The sequence below is a fragment of the Bos javanicus genome, chromosome 4 (genome assembly GCF_032452875.1).
Source record: "Bos javanicus breed banteng chromosome 4, ARS-OSU_banteng_1.0, whole genome shotgun sequence".
NCBI lineage: Eukaryota > Metazoa > Chordata > Mammalia > Artiodactyla > Bovidae > Bos > Bos javanicus.
The window spans coordinates 67,076,391-67,097,051 of NC_083871.1; the positions used below are offsets into that span (position 1 = coordinate 67,076,391).

Genomic DNA, 20,661 nt, shown 5'->3' on the forward strand with positions numbered 1-20,661 from the left:
AAGAATTAAGCCATATAAGCCAACAATTTTATTTTTGAGTATATACTCAAAAGAGTTGAAGGTGGAATATTTCAAAGAGATTTTTTTTACACCTGTATTCATACTAGCATTAGTCATAATAACCAGAAAGTGGAAGCAAGCCAAGTATCCATCAATGAATGAATCAATGATACATATAGCCAAGCAATGGGATATTCAGCCTTATAAAGGAAGGAAACTCTTGACACATGCTACAACATAGATGAGCCTTGAGGACATTATGTTAAATGAAATAAGTCACTCTCAAAAAAAGTCAAATATTATCTGATTCCACTTTTATGAATTACCAAGAGTAGTCAATCTCATAGAGCCTGAAAGTAGAATGGTGGTTGCCAGGTGCTGGAGGGCTGGGAAGGGAAATGGGGAGTCTTTGTTTAAGGGGTACTGAGTTTAAGGTTTGCAAGATGATAAAAGAGTTCTGGAGACTGGTCACACAACATACTGAATTTGCTTAACACGACTGAACTGTACACTTAAAAATTACTAAAATGGTAAATTTTATGTTAATGGGTATTTTACCAAATTAAAAAAAATCATCAGAATGGCTGGTGCCATCTATGCCAAGTGTCTTTATTTTAAAGCCATAGAAGCTCCGTTAGAGGAAAGGATGCCACTTAAGAAAGAAACCAGCTCTTCCCACCCTTGTGACCTGGAAATGCCAGGTTCCTTCAATAATTCTGTCTCCATGTGACAGGGAAATGCAGCTGAATGTCTTGTTCTTGAAAACAGGACTTAGTCAGTGGCAACAAATGACCTATGTCAAGGTCAGAGTAAATGACGACCCCATTTATATGACAAGGAACTGTTGACTCTATTTTTATTCTCAGCTCTTTTTCCATCAACATAAACTCCTGCAAAGTTCCAGGGTAACAGAGTGTGTATTAGTTTGCTAGGGCTGCCATAATAAAGGACCACCAACTGGGTGGCTGTTTATTATCTCACAGTCTGGAGGCTAGAAGTCCAAGATCAAGGTGTTGGCAGAGTTGGTTCCTTCTGAGGGTTGTGAGGGAGAACCTGTCCACACCTCTCCCCTACCTTCTGGTGGTTTGCTGGCAATCTGCAGCATTTCTTGACTTGTAGAAGCATCACCCTAATCTGACTTCATACAGCATCCTCACTGTGCATATGTCTGTGTCCAAATTTCTCCTTTTTATAAGGATACTAGTCACATTGGATTAAAGGTCCACCATACTTCAGTAGGACCTCATCTGAACTTATATCTGCAACAACTCTATTCGTAAGTAAGGTTGCTTTCTGAGGTATGGAGTTAGGAGTTGAGCATGGGAAGTTTTGGAGGATGCAGTTCAGTTCGTAACAGGTTCGTGAAGGATGCCAGGCCTCCGGGGGCATGGTCTGAGAACCTGGAACTTGCTTCTGGAGTCCACAGCCCTTCCCATTAAGTTGCTCCCCTTCTCCTTCTAGGCACCACCTCTTCTACCCAGAACTTCCAGTTGCCTGGAACTATGGCCACTTCCCCTTCCTCCACAGTCAATGGCTTTAAAGTTCATCATCCATTTGGTCAGTTATCTTGGGCCATTGCTTTTCTTCTGCACTCAGATGGGCCCTTTTGGTTATGTGAGAGCTTATCTGTGCCTCTGCTAATAAAGACAGCAGATAAAACAAGTCAGGTCCTTAACTAATTCAGATGCAAAGTGTGTAGCAGTTAACTTTGAAATTAGTTTCTAGATGAGATTTATTTCAGGAGCATCTATGAATTGTAATTACTGCTGTCTCCTTGTTATCCAACAGCAGAGCTAGGAATCTGAGCAGCTCAGTGAACATCTGATTGGAATGCCTGGGACACAGCCAGTGAAAGCTGAGTGTGAGACTGAATGTGTAATAAGCAAACTGCTCGTACCCTGCAGTGTGTATGTTTGTGTGTGTGTGTGGCTGTGTGCACTGATACCTGGGTCTGTTGTGACCTGAGGGTTAAAGGCTTGCCCAGGTGTTATGTTAGTCCATCTTCACCACTATACACTTAAGGACATATTTATGCCCCTATATTACAGATGAGGAAACTGAGGCATAGACTGGTTAAACTTGTTACTTCCTAAACTTGTAAGATGCAGAATCAAGATTCAGGTCCATGTTTCCCTGAAGCCAACATACCTATCAGGCAAACCTTATGTCCCCTGTACCAGGTTCCAAAGAGGGCACCGGGAGACACTATAATGGAGATGGCGATGAGACTGCTCCACACAGATTTTTTAAGGCATTTGCTAAGCTGAGGGGGTGGTGCTAAGTGCACTTCAAGTTGAAAGCTGCTCCATTTCAACACAATTTAGCAGAATTTGTAAGCATGTTTGATATTCATAAAAGTGAATAAGTATAGTGTTATCTACTTGTTACAAAATACATTTGAATTTTTCCCTTGCTTGGTTTTCTCAAACACCTATTTGTTTAATTAGCTACAAAAATCAGGAAAACATTCTGTAGTTTAGTTTAGGTATAGTTTACCTCCAAAAAGAAAGGCTCCATTTCTAACCCAGAATGTTACAGCAAGTGCTGGGTCCTGTGTCAGTATCCTGTCTGAGCCCTTCTAATCCTTAAAGATGGTTGGCTTAGATTGGTGCCGGCGACCGTCAATCAGCTTTAACAAGTAAACAACTGGAAGCATTCCCACTTGTTAAAGTTTATTAATACAAAGAAATGAATCTGCAGAGGGAAGATCAATAAATATAAAATACACGGGAAACACTGGGAGAGTCACAGACCACAGCGCTGGGGAGATTCCTCGAGGATGGGAGGGGCACTCTGTTTGAGTTTGTGGTCCAGAGGTGAAGTATTTGTCCTGCCGCAAGAGTTCAAAGGGCAGGAATTCAGTGCTGGGTCTGGAGGAGAGATGTGATGCCAGATTCCTGAGATTTTTCCCTAATTGCAATTTTTGGTTTCTGCACATTTCTTCCCTCTGACCTTGAATAGTTTTATTTTGAATTTCTGTCCCAGTGGTACAGAACATCAGGATGTAAACACCTCATCAGAGCAGGCAGTCTACTCCGAAGGTGGAACGGCTTTGGTCTAGCGCCTTCTTAATCATGATTGTTAAAAAACCCTTGTAATTATTTTGTACAACTGGGAGAGAGGTGGAGTGGATAGTGTTATATAAAAAAAGTTCTGACCTTTTGGAAAGCTTGCAGAACCAATAAGACAGATCAGTTATACGCACAGCTGATGACCTGCAAGAGCTTCTTTGTCACTGATTTAGCTGTTAATAGTTTGGCGTGATTTATTCCCCAGGGGAGGGAACTTGACATTGCTCAGTGGCTTCTGTTTGGAATGAGAGAGTACACAATGATGGTGGACACCATCTCAGGGTCAGTCTCCATTCCAGACAGGAGGTGGTGGATGCGGTCACATGTTTGCCAAAACCCCACTAACAGTCTGCCTTCTGCGCATGGCGTATTCTGGGCATTACATCCTCAAGATGTGAGGGTATGAGTGGGCTGTTTCAGAGGAAACATTTTTCACTGTTTTCTTTCCACCTCTCCCGGATTTCCTTTAATCTGCAGCTATTTTGAGCACAGATGAAGGGTCAGTCTGCTTTTTTCTATTTTTCTCTCCTTCCTCAGTCACAGCTTTTCCTCCAAGGATGAGGTCAGGCAGCAAGCAAAAACACACTTTCATTCCCTTGCCAGCCCCAGAAAAAGGGCATGAGAGGAGCAGCCACAGGTCACAGCCAGTCCTGACCCATCCATATTCAGGGCTAGCTGAACTCATATACTTTTCCTCTCTAGAGGGGTGCCACCACAGGGACTGGGGGACTCTCAGACCAGCTCAGAAAGGTGCTAAGGTTTACCTGATGGGTGGATCCAGGTTCCCTAAGGGTGGGCGGGGGACATGATATTTGAGGCAGGTATTTCAGAATATGTTTTAGTCTATACTTTTTCATGTCATGCTTTCCATGATAAACCCTGCCCTCAGGGGAGGAAAAAGAAAACATTTCTGAGACAGAATTAATGATGACTTATGTAGGTTTCTAATTTGCAGGGAACATACTGAAATCTCCTTCAGCTCACCTCACCCTGGCTGCCAGGATGGGGGCTCAGCGGGACAGGAAGGACCATTGCAGAAATGTGGGCACGAGGGGCAGTGTAAACAGTAAGAGCGTTGGCTACCTGCAGGACTGTTCAGTTACACAAGGGGCCCTGTGGTCAGCCTTGGAGGGACTGAGGCCACTCTTGCCTTTGATCTGGGTTATATTTACATGAGGCAGCAAAAGAATCCTTGTACTGCAGGATGGGAGCAGGAGGGGCCATGTGGCAGCATCTGGGTGAGGGACACGCTACTCTCGGGGAGCCGCGTCATTCATAAGGCATTACCTGGTTTGATTTTGCAGTTTGTGTGATGAGACTAGAAAAATCATGCCAATAAGAAGCTGTTGTGGATACTATGACTTTGGGAAACTAAGGGATCGTCTAAAAACAGTTCCGAGTCTAGGGAGGGCCAGCCTGCAGACGTATTTACAGTCATGGAATGGACACTGTGCGGTGGGACAAGGCTGTCACCTGTGCCAAGGTGCACTTTAAAAAATGGAGAAATAATGTGTGTGTGTTTTAAATTATTCAAATAATAGTTGACTATAATACTGATTTAAAGCCTGTGCAAAACACGTATTTACAATAAATAAACGCTCCATTAAGAGCCTGTGTGTCAGCTGAATTACGACTTGAGAATAGTGAGGTCTGACGTTCTCCTGGGGACGCCCACCCTGCCATATGGACCTCCAGGTGGCTCACAGGACGTTGGCTTCATCCGTCTTCTCACCGGAGCGTCTTAAGCGCTAACTGTGGAAACACAACAGTGTTACCAGGTGGGGTCAGAGGTAGATGAACCATCCCCAGGACTGGCTTTCCCTCATGCCTGCAAGGCTGCCAGGGTCTGATGGTTCCATCATATGCAAGGTGCTGGTCTTCACCCAGCGGGTTGTGGGTGGAAAAGGAAAGTGTAGCTTGTTTCAGGTGGGGACCTAATGTCATAAAAAACATTTTAGGGACCAAGTACCAGCAGACCGCTTGATGGGAAGCTCAAGAAAAGTGAAGACCTTGGTGGTGATCTCAAGACAAGGCAATGAAAAAGAGAGAAAGGGCCCCAGGCTTTCAGATTTCCTGTTTAGGGCTCCCAGCCTTGCATGGATCACGTGGGCTCTGGCCCATAAAAGAAGAGCATCCCTGGGGCTCTGTTCACCATGTCTGAAACCCCGTGATTTCTCTGGGCAATTGCTTTTTTGCCTCACTGAAGTGAAAAATGAATTAACATGGTTCCACCTAGACATAAAGACTTTCTTGACTATGGGATGCCCAAGACAGACTACAGTCCATCCTTGACTAGACTTTGTGGGCTCAGGGGATTCAGATGTGTGCCTGCCATGAGGTTAGGGACTGGACAGTATGGAATGTTCCATCATGCTTATAACGTCTGAAGGTGAGTGTGACTCCTGTCCTGGCAATTCTGACCTGCCAGGGAAAGAAGCAGTGAGGCGCAGTGGAAGGAGCACTGGACAAGGAGTCAGAGGTCTGTATGTGTGACCTCAGGTGAGTTCCTTAACCCCTCGGAGCTTGGTTTTCTCATATGAAAAAAAGGCATTAAAGATAAATCTCTCCAGCTTACATCACAGAGTTGCTAAAAAGGATCCAATGAAATAGCATATGTAACTTCTCTAAACTATAAAAAGTTGTGTAATGTAGGGACTATTATTTTGATTATTACCATATTTTTCTGATCACGGGAGTAATGCATTTATTGCAGAAAATTCAGAAATTGCATAAATGCACTAATAAGTCAAATTCAGTCATAAGCTGGCAGAGTGAATGCCTGTTAACAACTTTGTGTATATTCTTCCATCTTTTTTTTTCTCTGTATATATCCTTCTCTGAACTACAATCATACACCCACCCAGTTTTAAACCTACAATCATCTGAGAATGTTTACTGCAGTTCTCAAAATTGGATCAGCTGTGGTGAGAAGGGGAGGAGGGTGCTTGTCCTCCTTCAAGGAACCTTTACCTCCCCCAGCTTCCAGGAACCTAGTTCATTCCTTCTCACACCCCTTTCCTTCAGGTTCCAACCTAACCTGTGGGTCCTGCCCTTTTGCCACATAGCTGTGAAACTGGAGGCCAGGAGGGGACGAGAATCCCTGTTTTCAAAGAAACAAAGGGCCTTTAAAGATGAGACCCTGTCCTGTGCCGTGAGAAGCGTCATCTCCGCCCAGGTTAGAAAACACACACGCTGTGTTCAGGTTGCCTTGTGCGAGCATGAGGGTGTTTCTTCAAAGACTGTCTTACACGGGCAGCTCTCTGCTTCCCCCTCCCCCCAGCTTTCCCCTAGCCACCAGCACTTGAATTTTGAGGCTAAATTGGTCAAGTTAAATGACAATGTTGATGGTAGAAACCCGGCCCCACCCCGGGGGGGTGGTGGTGGTAAGAAACCAGGTACTCTATAGATGACAGAGAATATTGAGTTATGTTTTATGCATGTTACAGAGTTTTTCTCTTCATGCTTCTCAGACCCGGGTAACGAGGGAAGGATGATGGCAGTGAACAGGGTGATGGTTGCAGAGGGATTCCCAGGGGTCCCACGTGCCAAAGTAGCTTCTAATGATTCCAGAGAAGCCCTCTTTCACTCTTCAGGTTTTGAAATTATGAGTGGTTCACCACTGGGTCCACCCCAGCTGGAAACACAGGTGCCCATGTGGCTTCGTCCCCCAGGTAAAACATGAAGCTATTAACATGAAGGGGAAAGCAAACCTCCACAACTGTGTGCTTCTTGAGGAGGTTTCCCGGTTTTACACTCAGGGACCAGAGAGCTCTGTTACCTGAGCGTTTCTGCCTTTGATGTCGTCAGAGCTCTGCCCGCCTGCCTCGGCGTGGAGCCAGGGACCAGGTGTGCGGCCTGAAAGACACAGGAGCCATCTCACCATCTGTTGGCCGCGGGCCGGCTGTGCGCTTCACAAAGTCTGGCTCCGCCAGCACTCAGGGCAAAGGCGCAGGAACCAAGGGTAACTTGAGCCCGTCAACCCGAACCCCTCGGGCTCCTGGCCCTAGACCGTGTGTCTCCACCCACTGCTTCTCTGTCACAGACCTTGGCTACAGAGTCATCATGTCCACTGTGCTGGAAGGAGAAGAAGTTATGAAGGGCTCTCATCTAAATGCAGGTGAGCCTCTCAGCTCTGAACACCCCACCTGCTACAGACTCACTCGTGCGTCCTGATCCCAAATGAGCTGGTGCTGTGCTGCTGCTGCTGCTAAGTCGCTTCAGTGGTGTCTGACTCTGCGTGACCCCATAGACGGCAGCCTACGGCTCACCCGTCCCTGGGATTCTCCAGGCAAGAACACTGGAGTGGGTTGCCATTTCCTTCTCCAATGCATGAAAGTGAAAAGTGAAAGTGAAGTCGCTCAGTCGTGTCCGACTCTTCGAGACCCCATGGACTGCAGCCTACCAGGCTCCTCCGTCCATGGGATGTTCCAGGCAAGCATACTGGAGTGGGGTGCCATCGCCTTCTCTAGGCGGCGTGCTAGCGTTGTTTAAAAAAAGGAGTAAAAAGTATGTGCTGACACAGCTCAGCCCCTGCCTATGAGGATCCAACTCATTCTCTAAAACATGCTAGGTTTAAATATTACACAAGTTATATGTATATGAACATATATTCTCATAATTAAGAATTTGAAGAATATAGAAAAGGTAATAGGGGAAAAACCCTAAAATGCTTCCTCTCTGCCTGCCCTTTTCTCTAATCCCAATTATTTATCCCAGAGTCACCTCTGCTAAAAGTTTGGTGTTTATCCCTCCAGCTTGGTTTTACTTTTTGGCATGTATACACAGATGTGTATGTATATAGGCAGATATGTGGTTTGGTTGATCTAGCCAAGTTTTAAAATCCACATTCCCAGGAATTCCAGAACTTTTTCTGTGAGCCAGGTAATCCAAATGGTGTCCCTGTCTCTTTCTAAAGTCTCCCTGTGTCCCTGCGTCCCAAATGTCGGCTGCATTTGGTACAAGACTTTTCTGTCTGCTTCCATCACCGTCTAGGAATTAAATATCTATGTCCCAAAGCCCTTAAAACAACTCATGTTGCTGTGCAACTGACTAACATGAAAAGCAGAAATATCCATCACAGATTATTTATGATAGTTAAAAAAAACTGATAATCTGCATTCAAAAGCAGTGTTCAGGAAATCTAGGGTTTGTTATCATATGATGGAGCACCAAGCAGCCATCTGAGTGTCTACAAAGACTCAAATAATTTGGGTTGATGTTTGAAATGTAGGAGAAAAAAGCAGGCTAGAAATTGTATAAATAGCAACACACCTCAACTATTTAAAGGGCTTCCCTGAGAGCTCGGTTGGTAAAGAATCCGCCTGCAATTCAGGAGACCCTGGTTTGATTCCTAGGTCGGGAAGATCCCCTGGAGAAGGGACAGGCTACCCACTCCAGTATTCTCAGGCTTCCTTTGTGGCTCAGCTGGTGAAGAATCTGCCTGCAATGTGGGAAGCCTGGGTTCAATCCCTGGGTTGGGAAGATCTCCTGGAGAAGGGAAATGCTACCCACTCCAGAATTCTGACCTGGAGAATTCCATGGACTGTACAGTCCATGGGGTTGCAAAGAGTCAGACACAGCTGAGTGACTTTCACTTTCTTTCAACTATTTAAAAATCCATTAAAAAATGTAAATAATATACTGAATTGATTCCTTTTGTATTTATTGCTCTTTAAAACCTCTTAAAAACACTTTTCATGTTTTCTACAAAATGAACATATAAGTCATCTAAGGGAGAGGGTGGGAAGATTTGGGAGAATGGCATTGAAACATGTATAATATCATGTATGAAACAAGTTGCCAGTCCAGGTTCAATGCACAATACTGGATGCTTGAGGCTAGTGCACTGGGACGACCCAGAGGGATGGTATGGGGAGGGAGGAGGGAGGAGGGTTCAGGATGGGGAACACATGTATACCTGTGGCGGATTCATTTTGATATTTGGCAAAACTAATACAATTTGTAAGTTTAAAAATAAAATAAAATTAAAAAAAAAAGTCATCTTAAGAATCTGTTACTGTATGATATAGTTGAACTACCACATAGAAGCATCTCTACAACTTACAAAACACTAATCCAATGGGTCCTGTAATTTTCATTACAATGCTTTAAAAATTAATGAATGCATCTGTTCTAGGATACAGATTTCTGGGGGCAAATGGCACAGGAAGTACTAGATTTTTAGCCAAATTTGCATGGTCAGCTGCTGCAGTTTTGTCCACTCTTTGGGAACCCATGGACCATAGCCCACCAGGCTCTTCTGTCCATGGGAATTTTCCTAGTGAGAATACTGGAGTGGGTTGTCATGCTGGCCTCCAGGGATCTTCTCAACCCAGGGATTGAACATGTGTCTCCATTGTCTCCTGCATTGCAGGCAGATTCTTTACCGCTGAGCCACCAGGGAAGCCCCTGTGAAAAGTAGAGACACTGATATACTTAATTCCATGCAGCAGTATGGCCCTGAAACTACTGTTCTTAGACTTACTCCAGTCTGCTACAGAAGAGCCTTCCTTTAGACCAAGGTTTCTTAACTTGGCTCTATTGACATTTGGAGCTGGATAATTCTTTGTTTGGGGGGTGTGTTGGCTCTGTTGACATTTGGAGCTGGATAATTCTTTGTTTGGGGAGGGGGGCTGCCTGTAGGGTGTAGGTGATCTCACAGCCTTCTTAGTCTCTACCCACTAGATGCCAACAGCAATTCTCCACACCCCAGAGACCATTTGTGTCAAGAAAAAAAATGTCTCCAGACTGTGCCAAATGTCCTCTGGGAGGCAAAATACCCTCCGCGAGAACAACTGGGCAACGAAACAAGCTTTTCCATAGGTTAACAGTGCCCACTGGTTTTTATAAATATGATGGGAAACAATAGCAGAGCTAAAGGATAACCAATTTCTTCATAAAACAGAAAAGAAAACTCTACATGTTGTAAAAGAAATTTCACTGTTGCTCGAAAAGGGTGGCTGAGAGTTGCCAGGGTTACCTAAGATTCTTTTAATTCAGCTATCCCCTTGGGGGGTGGCGTCTCAAATATTTCCTTTTGCGATGCCACTAGGATCTCTTAGAATTCAACAAACAGAGCCCTTCTGCTGGAAATAGTCCTTCACATGGGCTGTTTTCCTATAGGAGAGTATTTCAGATTCACTAAAATACTGGTTTTCAAACTTTTGGTACCACAATGTGCAGTAAGAAAGACTTTTTCCATTTCTACCCAACCACATGTATCTATTGCACACAGAACAGCCTGAGTGACCATTGTTGCCACCTCCTGGGAACCAGATGGGCTCTCTTTCTCTGGTTATTAACACAGCTGTGTGTCCAGAGCTGGATGCTACAGAGCAGCCGACTATGAAAGACTTCTCTGAACAGTGGGGCTTAAACAAGCAAGTCTACTCCTGGGTGGAAGGAGCAGCAGCCTGAGGGCCACGCTGGCTTCCAACTTTACTTTTTGTCATTTGTAAATCAGGCCAGCCTTACACCTTTCCCCAGACACAGAGATATTTTCATGTGTTAAAAAAAATTTGTTCTGTAGCCAACCAACAAGAGGCTAAATACTGCAGGGCTTGGAAAGTATCCAGAAAGGATTTACAAACTTGGCTGGCCATCAAAGCTGGGTCTCTTGGAGGGTCTCCCAGAACGTCTCCCAGTCTTGGAGTGCAATTCCAGGGGCTGGGGGAGGAGAAAACAGACTCCTTGGAGAGGCAGATCTAACTGTCAGCTCTGGGCAACTCGATCTCTCTGAGGTAGGGTCCAAATGGCATCAGGTGGGAAGTAGCAGTTATGGCACAGAGAATCACATTGTGTATTTGAAACAAATGGGATGCTGCATGTTCTGGCCTCACATGCAGAGAAGGAATACTGATTGGACCATGACACGAGAGGCAGATGGCATGCAATCAAGAGCACAACTCTTTGTGACTGGAAACGTTTCACTGGCAACGCTAACCAACTCTTTGCAACTCCATGGACTGTAGCCCGCCAGGCTCCTCTGTCCATGGGATTCTCCGGGCAATAATACTACAGTGGGATCTCCAGGGGATCTTCCTGACTGAATGTGGGTCTCCTGTACTGCAGGCAGATTTTTTACTGGCTGAGCTGCTGGGGAAGCCTATCTGTATGACACAGATGTTAAATGGAATGGTAGTTTCTGTTTCCCTTCCTATCCCAAAGCAGCTCAACAAATATGAAGCGAGATGCAAACCAGAAGAGGATGCTCTTACTAGATGATTCCAGTGCAGCCTGTGGTGATGATACATGGGCTGGGCCAGAGTTAGGGTGCCCTCAGCTGTGTTCCCCAGGGGCCTGTATGTTCTGTGACCTGTATGTTGTATGATTACTTGCAGGAGGGTTAGCCAAAATAATTGGGCTTCCCTGGGAGTAGTTGTTTTTCTATCTTTTATAAACAAGAAAAAGATGCTGTTAAAAATATATTTATCCAGAAAGATGTTGATTTGAACTCTAAAAAGCAACCTGGAGTCATCATTTTCCCTTTTGAATACAGAGCCACTGAGTCTGTAGCTTCCTTTCTAACGGCAGGTGCAGCCTTTCCTCTCAAGTGAGCTGAGGGCACATGGTCGGGGGGTCTCCCTAGGCCTCTGCATGGAGACCCCTCACCTGAGAAGGCATCTAACCCACCCTTGGTTTGGTTCTAAGCTGTTCCGGTCTGTCAGGCAGCCGGCCCACGTCAAGAAGAAGCCTCAGGCTCTCCTGGCTGATGTGGAACAAAGAGCCCCGCCTCAAGCCCTGGTTCTGCCACCAGCTGTGGCCATGAGCAGGCCACCCTACTTCTGCATGGCTCCTTCTCCCCGCCTGGAAGGAACTGGGCTGGGAAACCTCACAAAGCTTCCCTTGCTCTGATGCTGGAAGCCTCTCACAGCCTCTAACTAAAGGACATGACGCGTTTCACTGGACATGATAATTCTCATATCTGCCAGAGCTAAGCCTTAGAAACTGCATATCTAGCCTCTCCTCTCCTCGCTGGCTGTCATTGCCACAGTTGATGTTGGTCTGAGGGACCCACCACCCCATCTGGGGAACTTACAGAGTCACCCTATACACTATAAGGCCTCACTTCCCTCCTTGGGCACTCAGACCAGGGGTGGGCTTAATCATCGACCCTCACCCCATAATTTGGGATTTTAAAATTAGTTTAAATGATTTTTAAAAGTAATGTATATTTATTTTAGAATACTTGGACAAAATAGTGAGCCATGAGGAAAATAAAAATCACCCAACATTCCGTGACTAAGGGATAACCAGTCCTAACACTGTAGTGGATGTATTTCTAGCTTCTTCTCTCTTTTCTTTCTTTGTTCCACTTCTCTCTCTCCACATAAATTCATGAAACAATTTCTTTTTAAAATTAATTTAGGTTTTCTTAAAAGTTTTTTTTTTTTTTGATGTGGACCATTGTTTAAAGCCTTCATTGAATTTGTGACAGTACTGCTTCTGTTGTTTACATTCTTTTTTTTTTTTGGTGTGAGGCCTGTGGGATCTCAGCTCACTGACCAGGGATCAAACCTGCACTCCCTGCATTGGAAGGCGAATTCTGAACCACTGGACCACCAGGGAAGCCCCTAGGTTTTACTTAATGTAATTTTAGTATACTGGGTTGTTTTGTTTCTCTTCTCAAGGTTGCACTGACATTTTCCCATGTCACTAAATATTCAACAGCACTACTATAATAGATGCAGAACATCCCACCCAGTGGCTCTGCCCTATTTTACCTCATTGCTGGAAATTCGTGTTTTTTTCAAATTTCTTCTGTAAATGGTTTAGCAATATATTAAAATATATGTATGTTTTAAAATATATGTATGTATGTTGAATTATTGATTAATTCAACAATTATTTCTTGAGTGTGAGTGCCTGTCCCTAATGGCTCAGTGGTAAAGAACTCCCCTGCCAATGCAAGAGATGTGGGTTCCATCCCTGGGTCAGGAAGATCCCCTGGAGAAGGAAATGGCAACCCACTCCACTATTATTGCCTAGAAAATCCCATGGACAAAGAAGCCTGGTGGGCTACGGTCCATGCGGTTGCAAAGAATCAGACAAGACTTAGCGACTAAACAAAAACAAGTGCCTGGCCCCATGCTGGGAGCTGACAATAGAGCAGTGAATAAAAATTGATATTATCCTAGCCCTCCAGAGCCTTACACTGTACTTGGGAGATAGACAGGAGACAGGTAAATATATAACATGTCAGGAGGTGATGTGTGCTTTAAAGAAATGATAAGGCAGCATAAAGAGAATGACAGGAAGGGCTGCTATTTTATCTGAAGTGATCATCAGGGAAGACCACACGAAGGGATGTGGTCACCAGTAATAGTCAGGCGTGGCTAAGATAAGCACACTAGGCCAGAGGTCCTTACTACCTAACTGCCCTCCGCAAAAGCTGAAATACTTTGGCACAGGCATTGTCTTCTGATTCTCTTAGTATTGGGACATCTAATTCTTTGATGTTATGGTGGGAACCACATCGAGCTGTTACTTACTTCAGTGTCTGGTGGAGAAGTTTCTCAGCTAATGGATATAATGGTAGCCAATTTTGCTATAAGTATAAAGTAAATGTATTTTAGAAAATGAGTTGGGCCACAATGAGATACAGCTTCATACTCATAAAGATGGCTACAAACAAAACAAAATACCCAGACCAGAAAATAACAAGTGTGGGTGCTGATGTGGAGAAACTGGAAACTTTGTGTACGCTAATAGGAATGTAAAAGGGAACACAGTATGATAGTTCCTCAAAAAATTAAAAATAGAATCACTCCGTCATCCAATTCCACTTCTGAGTATATACACCAAAGAACTGAAAGTAAGGTTTCAAAGAATTATTGGTACACTTGTGTACACAGCAGCATTGTTCACAACAGCCAAAAGATGAAAGTAACCCAAGTGTCTATTGATGGACAAACAGATAAACAAAATGTGATAAATACATACAATGCAATATTATTCAGTCTGAAAAAGGAAGGAAATTGTGACATGTTACAGCATGGATGAACCTTGAGGACATTATGCTAAATGAAATAAGCTACTCTCAAAAAGTCAAATATAGCATGATTCTACTTATATGAGGTACCAAAAGTAGTCAGACTCAGAACCAGAGAACCAGAAAGTACAATGGTTGCCAAGGGCCTAGGGGAGGGGAGAATGCGGAATTGTTTAATGGGTATAGAGTTGCAGTTTTGCAAGATGAAAAGAGCTCTGGAATCTGGTTGTACAACAGTGTAAATGCATTTCACACTACTGGACTGTATACACAAAAATGGTTAGGATGGTAGATTTCATGTTATCTATTTTTTAAACCACAATTAAATATAAAGAAAAAAGGAGTTGGGATGAAAACAATCAATCAGCCATTTTCCCAGTGAACTGACCATGATGAGGACAGTCTGGCTGGGAACACCAGAGTGAAATTTTATATTTCAGTGTCTGTCTGTCCTCTCTTCCTTCACCAGCACGTGACTCTCTCAAGGACAGATCAAGGGGATCGTTTATCTAAATCTCTCCAGTGCTAAGGGACTTAATAAGTATCTGTCCATACGATCATGACTTCACCCTTACTATCGCCATTAAAGTTAATGAATATTTGTGAGCTATGCATTTTCCCAAAGATTCCTAGTGATAGGGTTTTGCACTTTCTTTTTATTGTGGTAAATACATACAAAATTTCCCATTAACAACATTTAATACATTCCCATGGTTGTGTAGTCATCACCTCTACCTTGTTGCAGAACATTTTCATCAGCCCCAAAGGAAACCCATACCCATTAGCGGTCGCTCCCCATTCTCCATACCCTCCTGCCCTTGGCAACTGCTAAACCCACTTTCTGTGTCTTTGGATTTGTCTATTTTAGGTATTTCGTATCAGTGGAATCCCACAATACGCGGCCTTTATGTCTGCTTCTTTCACTTAGCATAATGTTATCAGGGTCCATGCATGTTGTAGCATGTATCCCTGCTTCATTCCTTACTGTCCAATAATATTTCCCTGCATGGCTCCACCACATTTGGTTTATCTATTTACCATTTGATGGGCATTCGGGTACTTTTCACCTTTTGGCTATTGTGAATAGTTATGAATACCTGTCAGATATCTTGTTTGAACACCTGCTTTCAATTCATTGGAGTAGAATTGCTAGGTCATATGGTAATTCTGTTTAGTGAATTGAGGAACCTAATGCATTTAAAAAAACTGGACAAAGTCATCTACTAAAGAAAGGAACAGCTCATACTTGCAGAGTGGAGCAGGGAAGACAGCACTGAAAGCACGAAGCCTTAGGGGTTTGTGTGCTGTGCGTCAGAAGGACAGAGAGAAAGCACGCAAGCAGGCAGAGACAGCTCCAGAAATGTCACAAAAGAGCATGGAATTAGCCTCATCTGATGGAACCAAAGTCATCTCCCAGACCATGAAGACCTCTAATCTTGGGTTACAGGTCAATGGCAGAAATACAAGAGGAAAACTGTAAGAAGAAATGTAATCAGATAAGCATGAACTGTACCAGGCTCACACTCACATAATCAACAAGGTTCTCTCCGCAGCACCCAGGAATGGCAGGGACAGGCTCATTTAATTGTGCTAGGAGGCTCCTGCAGTATCTCATGCCCACCAATGCCATTTCAATCCCAAAGCACATCTTCTTTTTGAAATGGCAAATGCCCTTTCTGGTCTGTAAGATGTCCATTCGTGAGTAGGTTGAATTATTACTAATTATTACTTCTTGATCACCAGGAGATTGTTCTGGTGTGGGCACTCGTTTGAACATTTCTCTGAAAGGAGAGGATCACAGCACAGACTGCCACCTGTGTACCCTGGTGAGCTGTGTCAGGGTAAAGCTTTTCTTCTATTCTCAGGGATAAGACTAGTTACCATGGGCTCCAAATGTAGCCAACTTAGTTACTAGAGTCTGAAGGTTGAAGAACTACACAGCACTTACTAAAACTCTTCTTTTGTAGTAGGGCAGAGATTAGCAAAATACAGCCAGCAGACCAAATGCAGCCAGTGCCTGCCTTCCCAAATAAAGTTTTACTGGCAGACAGCAATGCCCATTTCTTTATGTGTTTTCTATGGCTGCTTTCACGTCAAAACAGCAGAGCTGAATTGTTGTGGTAGAGACCAGATGGCCAGCAGAACCTCAGACATGTCCTCTCTGGCCCTTTAAAGAAAATATTTGCTAATCCCTGGCTTAGGATAAGGCTCTGATGACCTGCAAAGCTAGTTGCCACTCTTGACCTTACCCCTCAGCCTCAGACCTGAGTACTCCCTGCTCAACCTGGTCCAGGTCACCTCTACCTTGCAGCCCCACAGGCACGTCCACTTGCCCTGACTGATAACCAACCAGCTCCTTTCCTCCTCCTTCTTCTTGGTGCCACATCATCCACCCAGGCCCAGGTAAATACTCAGAGTTCCTTTGTATAGCCTGTGGCCCGTCAGTGCACCCAAGCACCTAATTCTGGAGGGTCAGGGAAAACCAGGAGTCTTAGCGAGGTGGTACTTACTTCTGGGGATCTTGCTGGGGTAAATCTTCTGGCATGGTTTATACTCATCCGGAGGAGGAAAATCTTCCATGGAATGGAACGTGAATTTAGATTCAAAGTCATCTGCACACAAGGGAAATTGCAAAATCACTCTCATTACTATGATGATCTGAGTTTTAATAATTTTCAGAAGCAAACAGTTTTGCCTGCTCAGTGCAAGGTTTTAATGGCAGGGCTATTCCCTTCTAAGACATCCATTCACCTCTTAACTTTTACTATTAATACTTATCTGGGACAAGGGGGAATCAGGACAAGTGAAGTCACAGACTCTTCCCATCATCCACCCAACTTCCTTCAACCAATGTCTTAAGGAAGCTTCCATAGGGAGCAGAAGTGCCACAGGCCTATCCAGGGCCCACGTGGGAAATCTGGCAGCAACAAAGGCCCTTCCAAGTTCCTGTGGCCTGCCGTCCTTCCTGTGCTCCTGAGGAGAACTCTAGGTGGGGTGGAGATGGGTGGAAAGAACAGGAGTCCTCAGCCTGGCTGGTGGGAAGGAGCCCAGCCTGTGTCCAGTTGGGGATCAGGGCTTCCCAAAGCAAACGAGTTCTGCCATGAGCCCCTGATGGCAAGAGGAGAAGGGTCTTGTGGCTCTTTTATGAGTTGAGTCCCTGCTTTGTGATCTAGGTTTTGGGTATGACAGTGGTTCAGCCCACCAAGGGGTCCAAAGATTTTTGGTCACACCTGACCAAAGATGACTTTCCTTCCTAGTTCCACAGATTTGCCTTAATTGATCCTGTGCTGGTGGGCCTTCCATCCATGTCTGATTTCATGTCTTATGTCTGATTTCTCCATGGAGACAGGTGTGCGTGTGTGCACGTGCATGCGTGCATGCACACACACACACACACACACACACACACACACAGAACTTAAACATTGGTTTTCTTCTCTCTCTGTAGTCTCAATCAGAAGGTTAGGGAGTAGATTCTGGAACCCCTCCCCAAGAAAGCCTCAAAAGAAACCCTATTTAACACAACCTGTAGGTTGTTCTTCACCCCACTCACCAATGATGTTCAGGCTTCCATTCCGCAGCTGACCTCCGGGCTGCTGGGTCGGGGTCCAGGCTAGGGACTGCTGGCTCCTGCTGGAAAGCTCAGTGGTGGGTGACCTCGCAGGGGGTGCTGGGGGTGGGTTGAGTTTTCCCCCACCGGTCCCTGGCAGAGAAGATGACGGTGTATTCAGATACAGGACTTTCAGATGGAAGATGCTAGGATGGTAGATGCTATAATCTTCTGGGAGAGGTGAGGTATTGAGATCTTTGGGTGTAAGATGATATAATGATGAAAAGGCAGCCTCTCGAGCCAACCTTCTTGGGATTGTGTCCCAGTCCTCCTGCTAGAGTAATAACACCACCTCTCTGTGCCTCAGTTTCCTTATCCATAAAATGGGAATAATAATATATATATATACACATTCTTGGGCTTTCTTGGTGGCTCAGATGGTAAAGAATCCAACTGCAATGCAGGAGACCCAGGTTCGATTCCTGAGTTGGGAAGATCTGCTGGAGAAAGGCTAGGCTACCCACTCCAGTATTCTTGGGCTTCCTTGGTGGCTCAGCTGATAAAGAATCCACCTGCAACGCGGGAGACCTGGTTCGATTCCCGGGTTGGGAAGATCCCCTGGAGAAGGGAAAGGCTACCCACTCCAGTATTCTGGCCTGGAGAATTCCATGGACTGTATTAAGTGAGTTGATTTAATTAAAGTGGCATGTAGTTGGGGCTCAATGAATATTAGCTGCAATTATAGTATCAACCCTTGTCATCAGATGGTATAGCCCAAAGAAGTAAAGATACTGCACAATCCTATGCAAGGGAAGGACTCTCTACAGGTGAGACTTGGGGTGGGGCTGGATGAGCAGGCTGTCGGGGGCTTGCTCCTGCCCCTGCGTTTCTGCTCACACTCATTCTCCTGCACCTTAGTCCCTGGTTTCTCCTTCCAGTAACTTAAAAACCTACCTAGCCCCCAGGGCCCAACTCAAATCCCACCTACTTCATGAATTCTTCCCTGATGATCTCCTTTGCCAAGACTTCTTCGCATGACTCATTTGGCAGTTAATAACCTGCTGCCTTGGCACATCAACTTGGGTACTCGACTCTTCATTTTGCTATTGAAGTGATGACAACTGCACCATTAGTATCTGTGCCAACATGTTCACAAGTACAATCTCCTGCTCTTCCCTGTGGTTGGTCTGAGCAGCAATTACCCTCATGTTGTCCGTGGAAAGCCAAGTTTCATGTCCAAAGACACAGTGGAAGAGGCCAGACAAGCACCCATCCCGGCATCCGGTTTACAGCGCTGAAGCTGGCCTCCCCAGGGCCATCAGCGCTCCTCACTCCTCAGCTCCTCCCTCTGCCTTTCCCTTTCTCAGTCTCCCTCTTCTCCCTTGCTGGTCTTCCCTTCCTCTGTACCAGGATCCACTAGGATTTACTTGTTCCCACAAAGGGACTAAAGAGGATAAGGGGCTGTGGACCCCTCTTCTGGGTGAGAAGCTGCGTCTCCACTTGGTCAGAGAGAAGGAAGTGAGGCTGCTGAGCCCCTAGCTACCCCTCTCCCCAGGCAGAGCACCCCAGGCATACTTCCTCACTTGGTATGTATAACAATCCTTTGTAAAAGGTGTTATTGTTACTATTTCCATTTGTCAAATTAAAAAAAGCAAGGTTTAAGGACATTAAAAACAGAAGAGGGTGGGAAGGCAGGATTCGAACTCAGATCTCTCTGAATCTAAAGCACTGATTTTTTTCACCCTATCTTAAACATTTAGGAATCATGAGCCTCAGAAGGGGCTCACTAGTACTAATGCTGGACATTATAATTAGTCAGTTGAGAAGAGAATGATTAAAATCTTATCTCTTGTGATCAAAAGCCTTAAAAATATCCTTGCTTTTTGTACCAGGAACTCCCTTTCAGACACTTATCCTTTAAAATAAAAATCTAAAATGTAGACTACAATTGTTATAAATGTATTTCCTGCAATATTATTTGTAATAACAAAAAATGGAATCAACTTAAATATCTTAACACTAGAAATATGGTACATATCAATTATTTAATATGCTTATAGATACATTTTAACAATTTCATAAATATCAAATTACATCAAAATTGCTTTTAATATTATATTAAATAAAAACAGAATAGAAAATAGTGTATACAAAATCATATTAACCATGTAAATATGTAGGTATGTTAAGAAAAAAAAGAAACACATCCAAATACGATAGTTTTTACTTCTGGGTGATGTTATTATGGGTGATTTCATTTTTTTCTATTTGCTCTACAATGAGCTTGTATTATTTTTAATTCAAGGATATATATTTAAGAAACTTTCTGCTTCAAAAGATTTTCTGCAGATTCAAAGATACAGAGAATTATCTTTGTAAATAAAAGATAAAAATTATCTTTGTAGTAAACTGGTGATTACTAGCAGGGAGGGGTTGGGGCAGGGCAAGATAGGGGAAGGGGATTAAGAGGTACCCACTACAAGGTATAAAATAAATAAGACACAAGGATGTAATGTACAGCTCAGGGCACATAGCCAAAATCTTATAGTAACTTTAAATGAAGTATCCTCTATAAAAATATAGACTCACTATGTTGTATACCTGAAACTAATATAACATTGTAAATCAATTATACTTCAATTAATAAAAAAAAAGTCTCAAAAAATTTTTTTTCTGAAAAATCAAGGAATATGAGCCTGTGTGTGTAATTGTGGATATATGTTGGGCTATGTGTGTGGATGTGGGTTTTGATGAGTGTGTGCATATATTTATTAGTGTATGTGTGTGTCTGTGTGTGTATGTGTGTGGGGTGCTTCCCCTATGGCTCAGTGGTAAAGAATCTGCCTGCAACGCAGGAACTGCAAGAGATGTGAGTTCGATCCCTGGGGCAGGAAGATCCTCTGGAGGAGGGCATGGCAACCCACTTCAGTATTCATGCCTGGAGAATCCCCATGGACAGAGGAGCCTGGCGGGCTATAGGGTCACAAAGACTCAGCATGCATGTGTGTATGTGTGTGTGTACATGGGTGTGTGTATACATGGGTATGTGT

The 20,661-nt window shown here is 44.1% G+C and overlaps 1 protein-coding gene across 7 annotated transcripts in view; it reads right to left on the reverse strand.

Annotated features, from left to right (window-relative positions):
• Positions 1-5: 5 nt before the first annotated feature.
• Positions 6-20,661, reverse strand: part of WIPF3 (WAS/WASL interacting protein family member 3) — an 85,980-nt gene continuing 65,324 nt past the window's right edge. The window contains exons 6-10 of one of the 7 annotated variants that reach the window (XR_009735942.1): positions 17,615-17,764; positions 16,572-16,673; positions 6,850-6,926; positions 4,747-4,823; positions 1,552-1,637 (exon numbers count right to left, since the gene is read on the reverse strand). Coding sequence is in view for 6 of the 7 variants with exons in the window: in XM_061414240.1 (XP_061270224.1) it covers positions 1,537-1,637; positions 16,572-16,673; positions 17,615-17,764 (353 nt within the window). In the remaining variant the exon portion in view is untranslated. Of the gene's footprint in view, positions 1,638-2,655; positions 4,824-6,849; positions 6,927-8,716; positions 9,480-12,415; positions 15,536-16,571; positions 16,674-17,614; positions 17,765-20,661 lie in introns of those variants that run through there. The other 6 variants (XM_061414241.1, XM_061414239.1, XM_061414240.1 and 3 more) reach the window with 6 other exon arrangements.